This window comes from Palaemon carinicauda, chromosome 15 (genome assembly GCF_036898095.1).
Source record: "Palaemon carinicauda isolate YSFRI2023 chromosome 15, ASM3689809v2, whole genome shotgun sequence".
In the NCBI taxonomy this organism is placed as follows: domain Eukaryota; kingdom Metazoa; phylum Arthropoda; class Malacostraca; order Decapoda; family Palaemonidae; genus Palaemon; species Palaemon carinicauda.
In genome coordinates this window covers 99,243,923-99,256,929 of record NC_090739.1, presented here as the reverse complement: position 1 = coordinate 99,256,929, position 13,007 = coordinate 99,243,923, and the positions used below count along the sequence as shown (strand labels likewise).

The 13,007-nt window shown below is 34.0% G+C and overlaps 2 protein-coding genes across 2 annotated transcripts; both read right to left on the bottom strand.

Moving 5' to 3' along the window:
* Nucleotides 1-8,785: 8,785 nt before the first annotated feature.
* Nucleotides 8,786-9,646, bottom strand: LOC137654111 (uncharacterized). The gene is made up of 3 exons (XM_068387750.1): nt 9,427-9,646; nt 9,033-9,281; nt 8,786-8,946 (listed from the first exon to the last, which is right to left on the bottom strand). The coding sequence occupies exons 1-3, from the start codon at nt 9,644-9,646 to the stop codon at nt 8,786-8,788; spliced, it is 630 nt and encodes a 209-aa protein (XP_068243851.1).
* Nucleotides 9,647-11,041: 1,395 nt separating this feature from the next.
* Nucleotides 11,042-12,682, bottom strand: LOC137654110 (uncharacterized). The gene is made up of 3 exons (XM_068387749.1): nt 12,442-12,682; nt 11,952-12,336; nt 11,042-11,579 (listed from the first exon to the last, which is right to left on the bottom strand). Exons 1-3 carry the CDS (start codon nt 12,680-12,682, stop codon nt 11,042-11,044), a joined length of 1,164 nt encoding a protein of 387 aa, XP_068243850.1.
* Nucleotides 12,683-13,007: the final 325 nt, after the last annotated feature.

The window sequence follows — 13,007 nt, the reverse complement described above, 5'->3', positions numbered from 1 at the left end:
AAACCACTGAATATCCAAAGGTCTATTACGTACACTCAAAACAAACTGGGTAACTATTATTAAGAACTATTCAAAACAACCTCTTACTTCGATTCTTATACAGGGATATGAGAGAGCTCTGTAAGAAATACTAGTGATCGAAATAATACACACTTTACAAAAATAAATATATTCTATAAAAAGTTACAACACCAGTATCAAAACTATTACCAAAATTAATCACTCGAAATATTAAATCTGAACAAAACCTTAGACTTAGACAAGCAAATATTACACTCTGAAAATTATATAACCACTTGTTTCACTGGAAATTAAATTTTACCTAAATGTTGAAACTTGATAAATAATGAAAATAGTTAACACTTTAATGCTCTAATGATTAAACTCTTATTGAAATTTACATAAAAGTAACTGATAAACTTACATGTTTATAGCTCACACTATGTTTCCGACCAGATAGCAATATAAATACACTTCACGTTTTCTCCTATATCTCACAGGGACAGTTACAAAAAATTCATATTCACGTACAATAGCACAATAAATTTGAAATCACCTTCAAAGTTTCATTAACGTTTGAACACACTACACATGATGTATGTTGGGTAAAAAACTTATTCACTTTGGAGAGGACACACACTCAAGGTACTTGAGGATAGAGGATGTTGGCTCTTTCACTGGGACTGGCTGGATCTCTTCTGCTGTTATGCATCCCTGGTGACATATATATATATTGACTTTAATTATTCTAGATCTTTCTAGGTCAGGGATTCTAGAAGCTTAGGGGAAGTGCCTAGTGGCATAAGGTTGCCAACAATCACGTATTTGACGAATGCAAACGCACAAGGGAGGCAACTATCTCTCTCAGATAACTCCGTTCACCTCCGTCCTCGAAGCAGTAAAGAAAAGATAAAACTAACTCAGGGGTTTTCAAGAACATTCTAAACACGTGGCAATATAACACCTGCGTAATCGCTCACAAACATGACGCAATACCTTGTATAAACATAAAAATCACATAAGCTCTCACTCATACCTCGTATGATTCGTACAGCACACTTAATCGAGATTGCACAAGACTTTGTAACATAATATGGGAAATAAAAAGTTAATTCTTAAAAATAACGTATATTTACATACACTGACTTGAATGAAAAATACATTTACATGAACGACGAAAGTCTTACGTAATTTACATACAAATAATTAAACCTACATGAGAGGAGCTCACCTTACAAGCTGGCTATATACCTCTTAAATACACAAATGAAATATATGAATAAAATATTTACTCTACACTAGACCAGCTTCGTATGAATATATATATATATATATATATATATATATATATATATATATATATATATATATATATATATATATATATATATATATATATATATGGTAATAAATTTATTTGAAAATGCAAATAAGAAGTTTATTATTTTAAACAAATAAACTTGCCATTTGGAATATGAAGAGATTACAGAGTATCGTTTTTCAACACTTTCTTTTTCCCATTTGGTTCCCAATTTAAAAGGCATGACTTTATGTCGGCTACATAATCGTCGGTTGCAAAGTGGTCTGAACGATGTTACCATTTTTATGGTTTAATGTGTCTGAACAACGATATGCATTCTTCTACTGGCTAATGAACTCCACTTCATTTGTTAATTAAATATATTTTCCTTTCACTATCTTTTGTTTTTGGTTTAGTGTTAGAACAGCCGAAAACTGAGCAGTTACTTGGCATTTTCCTTAAAATTAATGGTTAACTAGAGTAGAATGTTAATGTCTTTGAAAGGTACGACGAAATGATAGAGCATGAGTCCAAACAAAGTGAGTGAGGCTTGGGCTAGGTGACAAGCCAGGTCGATGAGACATCAATAATCTCCTGTTTGCCTGATCTTCTCTTAGTGGGTTCTGGTTTCAACTTTGAATACCTAGACGCAAGACCCACAAAGAGAAGGTGGGCCAGACAGGAGATAATCGATGACTCACCGACCTGACTTGCCACCTGGGCCTAGCTTCACTCATTTGGGAGTCTTGCATGAACACTTTGGTAATTTCTGTTGGGCATGTATGAACAGGTATTATCATAGTCCAGTGAGGGTTAATATATTACGCTTTAATTTGTAGTAAAATTGGAATTCGCGATAAGAAATAGGCAGGTGCTTGATATTTTGGCCTTTTTCTCTGTGGGACTAATTGGGCCTAGGCTTACTATCGACTATACTTTGAACACCCAGGGGCATCATTTGATGGTGGCGGGGCAGGCAATTGCCTTCCCAAGACTCAACTTGCCCCTCTTAAACCTCTCCTTTCCCCTCAATCCCTAAACCCCAAGAAGTAACAACAACTGTTTTTCATTATTCCTGCCAAGATTCAAATGTGTCATCACTTTAACATCACACTTACTTTTATATATTTTTTGTGACACGTGAACAATAAAAAGTTGACTTTTAAAGAGGTGAGTTTCGTGGTAAGCGTACATTTATTTAAGTGGGATTTAGGTATGGAGGGATTCCTCAAACTTATTAGAAAAACATTCTGAGAGTAGAAGACATGCAAATGCTATGAAAAGTTGCCTGAACTTTATGGCAGTCAACAACAACAGCAAGAAACAGTTCAATAAAAGATAAAGTTGATGCCAGCAGGTCAAAAGAAATAGAGGTAAACAGAACATGTGGAGTGTTTGCTGCGTGTCACAAGTTTACTGGGTAGGGAGGGTTTAGCCTTCCGTGGCCATGATGAACGTGAACCCTCAGAAAATAGAGGAAACATCTATTAGATGCTCGATATGGTATTAGATGCAAATGAAATTTTGCATAGAAAATAAAAGTAAGGTATGGCCACTACACGTTCCCTGAATATCAAAATGATTTAATAAAGGTGCTTGATAATAAATTCCTCAAAATGTATCTACACAAATTAAGAAGGCAAAGTATTTTTCAATATTAGTAGATGAGACAAGAGATCAATCAAGAAAAGAGCAATTAAGCATAATAATCAGGTTCTTTGGTGGTAAAATGACCCAGGAGAGATGTTGTGGTATGTATCACATGCAAAAACTAGATGCCGAATCCCTTGCAAATTTCATTCTGAAGAATTTATATGAGCTAGGATTATTACTGGTAAATTGCATAGCACAGGGTCATGATGGGGCGAGTGTAGCAGAGAAAGTACCTCATACCATCTACATACATTGCTACGCACTTAGGCTCAATCTAGTCCTCATTATCTTTTACTGGCAGATACAAATCTGTCTTCAAATGTTGCTTCAGATTGATGTTATGAGAAGATGCCAGTTGCCAATGCCACTTCCCGGTTGTACTTGCTGTGAGATATTCTTTAAGTCTGTTTGATGACTTTGCAGATTTCTTCTCAACCATACAAACTTTTTATAACTATGTTTCAAATAGCAACTCAAGACATAAGCTTTTTGTTAAATCACAAAAGGATCTGGGACGACAGGTACTAGAATTAGAAAGAACAGATGAAACAAGATGGTTCTATTGGCACAGGAATATTTACAAAATTCGTACATGATATGAAGATATTCTTGCAGTACTAAATTCTCTATCCGGGTCAAGTAATGAAGTTTCTATGGAGGCATCTGACCTAAAGTCAAAAATGGAATCTTGGAGATTCATAGTTTGTCTGTTTGTTACAGAGAAATTGTTCATGCAAACAAATTGTCTGTCAGAACAACTTCAATAAAAGGTATATCCATTGTTAAGAGTCGTATATCAAATCATATCAACAAAAAACAAATTTGATAGATATGAGAATTGACAAGAAATATGAGAAGTTGTATGATGAAGCACAAGAGTTTGTTAGAAAAAAAAAACTTGGAATTGACGTACCAGAGGTAAGTGTCATAGTGGGATTAGCTAATAGCAAGAGAATACAACAAACATCAAACAGACTTAAAGAATATCTCACAACAAGTACAACCGGGAAGTGGCATTGGCAACTGGCATCTTCTCATAACATCAATCTGAAGCAACATTTGACGACAGATTTGTATCTGCCAGTAAAAGATAAGTGCACTGCTGAATTTTACTGTAGATTCAGCAATAACATTGATTTATTTCAATCTCTCTCTACATTGATTGTCAATCAAAGTACAGTAGTTCTTTGGTGAAGAAAAACTAAATATTCGAAAGTGCTGCAGTGAACACATTGATTCAGACCTCTTGGTTTCACAGATTCATTCTGCAAAGGCATTCTTAGAAAAACAAAAGAAACAAACGGACCAATTCAATGTGTACTCTGCTCTAAATACTTTACCGGTTGCCTTTTTTGAGTTGCTAGGTATCCTTTTTAAAATCTTATTAACCATTCTAGTCACTACTGCTAGTAACAACAGTTTTTTTTTCTTTCTTTCTTTTTCTATGTTAAAACGTGTGAAGAACTATTTGCAAACTACAACTGGTTATGACCGGCTATTTTCTTTGTTGTTGATGGCCACAGAAAAACACATGGTTAAGTCATTTGATTTAGAAGAGCTAGTGAATGATTTCACTTGCACGAGACAATGCCGGTACCCGATGGAGTAATTCTCTTTGGGAATCTAATCCAAAGATTTTACATAATTTTATTTTCATTATGGCACTCAAATTATCAACAGTATTACTTTTATGTTATTCTATTTCCATTGATACTCAAATTATTAAATTATTATTTCTATTTCATAACCTTAATAAAAATTCCATTACAATTATGATGCAGTTATTTCATAATTTTCATTAATGTCCGGCATTGCCAGCCATTGGCTCTATAGATCGATTTATAAAATATATTTTCATTAAAATGTAAAGATAAAGAGAAATTATCATGTTTTCTTTTCAAATGTGCATTCAAATTATGAAATATCCCTAAAATACTTTGCTTCTTGATCCTTGTATGTCTATTCTACACTATTTATAAACGTTAACACCAATGATGACGATATAAATGAACAATAGTAGGAGTACATGATATTGGTTGAACTGCCTTGCTTATGTGGCTTCAAAAAGCACACAAAATAGCACAAAATATATAAAAGTTCCACCGTAGGAATACAGCGCCCCCACCCCCCTTTGAGCCCCCCAGCTGATTAGGCTCTCTTCGCTCGCCAAAGTGTCTCTTCCCATCCCCCCCCCTCCCTAAGAAAAGTCTGAAATGATGCTATTGTGAACATCATTTTATTGCCATTTTAAGTCCATTGGGTAAATATATGATATTTTAATTTCGACCCAAGTACATGAACTATACATTTTTTCCTACTCGCTATCTTGTGTTTTATGCATTTCTGACCATGATTATTGGGCCAGACTATCCATTTAAGAGTTTTTGGACCTCCTTCTATAAAGACAATTATAGGGGACCACATTAGGAAACCGGAATTTTTGGATGGGGAAATGGCCAAAATGAGTGATTTGGACCGAAAATAATGGTCAGAAATACAAAATAAACACAGGATAACTAGTTAATATATTTATATATATATATATATATATATATATATATATATATATATATATATATATATATATATATATATATACATGGTTCATATAAGTGAATGGAAATTAAAGTGGTGAACTTCACATCTTTCTAATGGCTTATGCTCCACCATGGGTCGCTACGCTGGCAAAATTAACATTACATCACTTCTCTATTTGGGCAAGCGGTACATGGATGTGCTGAGCGTGCAAACATCATGGATCCTTATTTTGGGGATATATTTTACTTTCACACGGGCAACAATAGCTATTTACTGGGTGGAGAGTCTTTTTAACATAATCAATTACCAAAAATAGATGAAATTATACTGAATTCCGAAATAGACTTTTTTTCTCTCTTGGAGATATTTTTATGTGATTATAATCATAGGGGAACTGAAGGGGAGGGTGGGAAAAAATTAATATTGTAGAACAACATCCAGGAACTTGTGCATGAATATTTGGGAGCTTATAATTAAAAAAAAAAAAAAAAAAAAAAAAAAAACAGGTAATGCAAACCAGGCCTGCACAGTAACTCGTTTTCAATCTCACAAAATACAGAGTGGACTGAGAGTGAGAAATAGATTTCACAGTTCTCATCTTAATCTACAGATACGTAGGTTGTTATGCCTTAACCCCCATTAAACATATAAAGAAAAATGCCAAATTGGCCTGCACGTGTACATTTCCTATAGCGAATTCTAGTTTCGCTAGTAATTATAATATCATATATTAACCATTCATTGTTTACTTTTGGGAAATCTCATGATAGGCATGCCTTGTTTCATTCAGTTTTTGCAGCTGTTCTTTTTCTTGCATGACGTAATCATTTCTTTCCAATGGTTATGCATAAGTTCCCGGATGTTGTTTCACAACAGCCCTTTCCTTTGCCCCTCCTCTTCAGTTCCCTTATGGCAACAGTCAAAAGAAGATTTATTCCAGAGAGAAGTTCAATCTAATTCGAAATTTAGTGGAACTTCATCTATTTCATTCATTGATTATATTTAAAACACTCTTCGTTCAGTATAGAGCTATTTCTGCTCCTCTGAAAGCAAAAATATTACCGAAATAAGGACCCACATGGTTGGCGTGTGCAACACATCCATGTACTGCTTGCCAGCACTACGGAGCATAAAATCGTTGTTTATTTGCGAGTGAAGTAAGGGATTGATATAAATTATAGGTAAGTATGATACTTTAATAGTGACCCACACAGATAGTATGTGCAGCACGTCCATGTACCACTTTTCCGAGGAGACTAACAATGAGGCAATGCTTATTTACCAGCAAAACGAGAGACACTGAAACAATCCATTTCAGGGACGTTATGTGAATTATAGGTAATCATGGTATTTCAATTTCCCACCACTGACATGAAACATATATATTTTCAACTGCTTATCTAATGTTTCTTATGCACTTATGACCATTGATATTGCAGAAAGTCACTAATTTTTGGGGGGGTTTACCCACCCAAAAACCCCGGTTTCCCACTGGAATCTCTATAATTGTTATTGTATAGGCGGTGTAAGAAAACTGTTGAACAGGTGATTTGCCGTGATATTCGTGGTCAGAAATGGATAAAACAGAAATCATCAAATTGGAAAAAATATGTGGTCTATATATTTGGCCAGAAATAAAAAGTATCTTATATTTTCCTTTAATATTTTTTTTTTATTCCTTGGCCTATTGTCGATTTATTTGGGATATCTGGTAGTCCTTCATTTCATTTGTTCAATATGCTGAATATTTCTTGGGTTTTTGTTTTATAGTCTTCCCTTGTTGAAGTCACGAGTTACTATATTTTTCTTCCATTAGGTACTTGACATAGTGGAAACTGAAGGTTTTATAGGTCTATATTTAGTTGCTGAATTAGGGATGTTGGTGAGACAAGGTGTGGGGTCAAGTCTCGAGTCACAGTTTAATTAAATCATCTCATGAGTATTCCAAAATATAACTCGACCCTGGAACTATTTGAAGGTAAGCAGAATATTATTAAAGTCTACTGTATTTGGATAAGATAGAGGACATTAACGTTGATATAATATAGTTTTTCTTATACTTCATGGCATGCAGTAAGGCGACCCAATAGAGTTAGAGAAATGAAGGGCCAGGTTGAGGGTCAATTAGGTGGTACAACTAAGCTTGAGAAAGATAAAGACTGCGGTCAGGTTGTTGTAACTTAAGTATGGTATTTTAATGGGTATAGAGTACTGATAACAAACTTAAATTAAGAATTTTCTGCTTCAGTTGAATAATTGCATTGACACTTGTGGTCAGTTAACAGATTCTAGTATGTTTACTTATTTACGACGTTTTTGCATGGGTATGATTTCGGGTAAGCTTTCCTTTTTCCCATTTGTGATGAGAATTATGATGTTGCCATCAAGTTGTTAAAAGAAGCGTTCCTTGATTTGGAATTATTGTAAATGAAACTTTTGAATTGCTGGTAAGTAATAGGCTTACATCGAAATATAACCCTTTTTTATGAAAGTAAGAAGTCACATTAACGAATGTCATTCAGTGGTTCATGAGCTAAAGTTGTGTGATTTGGTCCTTCTTGAAGAAGGCTCCACATAGTGTGTGCTTCCTAGTCACACTATTTTCTCAAAGTTGCCTCCTTTAAATTCTTTAAATAAGAGTGAGCTCACTCATATCAGGGATTGAAATCATCGTTCGTTTGGAGAATTATTTAAACTTTACAATGATATTATAAAAACATTCTACTTCTAACTTGAGGAGAGAGAGAGTACTGTCAATAAAAAGGGGATTTTACTAAGGTTAAGACAAATATTAAAGCCTTTAGGAAAGATTTCCAACCTTCTGCCAGTTTAGAAGTTGTAAAGGTTGACTCAATAATAGGCAGAAATCATGGCTCCCAGTTTATTGTTGGAAGGCGGGGGTGCCGGTCCGCTTAACAATATCAACGTTGAAACTCAACAGCGGGTATAAGTATAATGAAAACAAAAGAGGTGCAATAAAGAGGATAACCTTATTATAGATATAGGATTAGATCACTTATATCATAACATTCCTTTCCCTTGAATTTGCAATAATCACAAATAAAAAAATAAATCATCAAAATTCTTTAAACATCACATATAAAAAATAAATCATCAAAATTCTTTAAACATCACATATAAAAAATAAATCATCAAAATTCTTTAAACAAAGGAACCTGCAAATTCTATATGAATTCAAAACACTTAATTATAAATTAAGACGATCGGGGGGTTTAATATTTCTTTGAGACCTTCTCACTACTGGAATCTGTATAGGTAACTCACCACAGGAACTTAACTTATATCTCTAGAAGGTACATTTTTAATATCTCTTGAAGTTACATCATTTGTTTCTATGATATTAGAATTGTTTGTTACTCCACTAGGAACACTTGTTACAACAGTATTATCAGTTTCGATTTCACTTTCAACAGGATTATCATAATCATTATTCACTATTTCATTATTAGACTGATTAAAATCACCGAAATATCTAGCCTATGTATCAATTGATCCGAATGTCTTTTCCATATCATATTACCTGAACAATGTACTTGCACTTTATAATTTCTTAACCCCAATACTTCAACAATTCTCCCTTCCACCCATGGTGGACCTTTACTATAGTTACGTGCAAACACAGCATCATCAACTTTGTATATGTTTTCTTCATTTGAAATACTATCCTTACATTCTTTACTTTCTTTCAGTTTTACATCTACAGTACCTCTAAAATTTCTATTAAACATAATCTGCAGGAGCTTTTCCTGTAGACGAATGTACAGTTCTTCTATAATTATAAGGAAAATGACAAACCCTAATAGTATAATCTCCCTCTTTAAATTTTCTTAAACCCTCCTTAAATGTCCTTACAGATCTTTCTGCAAGACCATTAGAGGCTGGGTGATACGGGGCAGAACACACATGTTTTATACCATTCTTTTGCAAAAACATTTCCAATTCCTGTGATACAAAATTGGGTGCATTATCTGACACTATCATGTCTGGCAAGCCAAAATTAGAAAACACTTCCCTTGGGTGATTTATAGTGACACCAGATGTTGCAGAACTAGAAAACTTTATATCTAAGAACTTACTGCAAGAATCAATGACAATTAGAAAATATTTCCCGTCTATAGGACCTGCATAGTCCATATGGACCCTAGACCATGGTTTTCATGTATTAGGCCATTACAACGTTTTAGCTGGTGGTTGTTTATAATTCTTAAAACAAATATCACAATTTTTTGTCATCTCTGCAAGGTTCTGGTCAATCTTTGGCCACCAAACCCATTCCCTAGCCTCTGCTTTCATGGCATTTATTCCATTATGGTAATTATGTAAATGAGTCAATACCTTACACCTCAATTCTACATGTATTACAATACGATTCCAGTATAACACTACCTCATCATGAAGAGACAATTCATCTTTAACATTACAATATTCCATGAGGGACAAATTATTTTCTTTACACCAGCCAAATCTTAGACAATTAATTAACTGAGATATCACTTTATCTTTCTTATTATAATGAATAATTACCTTATAAGAAATTTCGTCAAAATCAAGCAATTCCACTAATCTTACATACTCGGCCGGAATCCCAGACTGAATTTCATCTTCTACTGGAAGACGGCTAAGTGCATCGGCAATAACATTTTCCTTTCCAGGTTTAATCACTAGATCAAAGTCATATTGCGAAAGTAACAAAGCCCATCTTTGTATCCTAGAATTAGCATTCTGAGGAATTGGCTTATCTTTACCAAACAATCCTAAGAATGGTTTATGGTCCGTTCTGGCCATAAATTTTCTACCCAAAAGAAAATGTCTAAGTCTTTTGACAGCAAAAATCAAAGACAGTCCCTCTTTATCCAACCGTAAATATTTCCTCTCAGTACTACTCAATTTCTTGCTGGAAAAATAAACAGGTCTTTCTACTCCAAGAACCTTTTGTAATAACACACATCCGACTCCAACGGGTGAAGCATCAACTTCAACAATCAAGGGATGTGACCTGTCAAAATTTGCTAACACTTTAGAGTCTACAAAATCTTGCTTAAGACATTTAAATGCCTTCTGTTTAACCTTTGTCCATTTAAACTTGGCCCCTTTCTTCAATAAATCATACAATGGAGCTGATTTAGTTGAAAAATTCTTAATTAATCCACAGTAAAATTTAATCATCTCTAAAAATGAGTGGACCTCTGCTACTGAGGTAGGACATGGAGCATCCAAAATTGCTCTTACCTTCTTTGGGGATGGTTTTATTCCTTCTTTTGATATACAGTGACCTAAATATTCAATACATTCCATATTTAAAACCGTTTTACTCCTATTTATCTGTACATTATAAGATTGCAACACCTTTAAAACTTTCGTGAGTCTCTCATCATGCTCATCTGTATTTTCACCACTGACAACTATATCGTCCATATATACAGCAACACCCTCAATATTACATAAGATCTGTGAAATGAATCTTTGAAAAATCCCAGAAGAGGACAAGCCAAATGGCAACCTCTTGTATTTATACATCCCCTTGTGTGTTTAAATAACTAAAAACTCTTGACTTTGTTCTTCAACAGGTATCTGCAAATATGCATTCTTCAAATCAATCTTAGTAAATATTTTGCCTTTGCCAACACTGCACAACAGTTCATCAATTTTAGGCAAAGGGCATTTGTCACATTGTATTTGCTTATTCAAATGCTTAAAATCTGCACATATGCGAATTTCTTTCTTATTTTCTTTTAACAAAGGTACAATAGGTGCATCCCATTCACTATGAGAAACAGATTCTTTAATATTTTCACTTACTAGTTTATCAATGGCCACTTCAACCATTTCTTTATGGTAAAATGGAACAGTGCATGCTTTTACAAACTTTAGAATAGCATCATTCTTTAAATGAATTTTCGCTACAATTCTAGAAATAGGTTTGCCTACATCGACATTATAATCTTCAAACACTTGTTCAACACTTACATTAAGAACATTGTTAACCATGGCACTTTCATCTAATCTTGCCAAATAAATACCAACATGTTTCATTAGATTTTTTCCGCATAAATTTGTGTTACTTGAACTAACAACATAAAAGACTTGTGATATCTTATATCCATTAGACACGACAGGAGTAATCACTTTTCCCAAAACCTTTATATTAAATCATCATAAGCCTGTAAGGGTTTCTTACATTGTTCAACTTTCAAATTTAACTTCTCAACCCAATCTTTATTCAAAGTTGAAACAGTAGCACCACTATCAATCTCAAATGGAACTTGCATCTTATTAACCGAAAAATAAAATTGCTCAGCATAAATAGCATAGATTTTATCTCTGACAGTTAACAATTTATCATCCTCATCATCATCACTTAATGATACATATTAACCATCCACCATCTTTACAGTTTTCCTACTATTAAACTTGGGTTTACTGTTAAAATCCTTCTTACTTGGTTTTATTTGAACCTTTAGCTGTACCATAACCACTCTCTCTTTTGGCTTCTTTACAAACCTTCTGTAAATGACCCTTTTTATGACAATTATTACATGATAAATGCTTAAATCTACAATAAAAGCTGTCATGAGAGAAACCACAACCTTGACATGATAAACCTTCATATTTTCTTCTCACAACCTGAACCTGTGACTGAACCTCCTCTTTTTCACTTACAAATGCCTTTCCCATATTCAAAATTCTCTCCAAAATAGCCTGAGATGTCATTGCTTGGAGATTTATGTTAAGAGCCACTAAATTTGAAAAATAAACTTCGGCATCTACAGCCATAAATAACTGATCTGTTATTCTACTGTCAAATTGGTTGCCAAAACTAGAACCTTTAAATCAGCATACAATTCTTTTACACTTTCATCCTTCCTTTTTATTTCTTTGCTGGAAGGCTATCAAACTTCTGTGATAAGAAGGCTTAATAATAAAAGGACCTTCCAATAACTGAGCCAAGTCATCATAAGACTTTGTGTGGGGCAAATCAGGAGCACAAAGATTGCCTAAAACACTAAAAACCTCAGTACCCAATGACACAAGCAGGACATTTTTTTTCTTATCGGCTTCAGTAACATTTAAATGACCAAAATGCGTCTCTAATAGGCTTAACCATAATTCCAAGGAAATTTTCGATGGATTAAAACAATTAATTCTAATCTGATTCGATGACGACGACATTGCAGTCATATACTGAAATCTTACCAGTAGACAAATACTTAGGCCTAGGCTAATGTAGCCTACCACACAAACACCTAACGATTCGGTATGCTAGGATAGCAAAAAACGTATGATAGGCTTAAAGAAATATGTGCCCAAAACTGCAACAACATCATACAGGGCACTTAGGCTTAAATCCAACACCAGCCTAGTCGCGATGAATCGTGCGGCATCAATCCAGGATCCGATTATAGTCCAGTCAAATTAGGAAAAAAAAATGAAAAAATTCATAACAAGCTGAAAATTGGAGAATGTTTTCTACAGACAATTAGAAATAGCATATCCG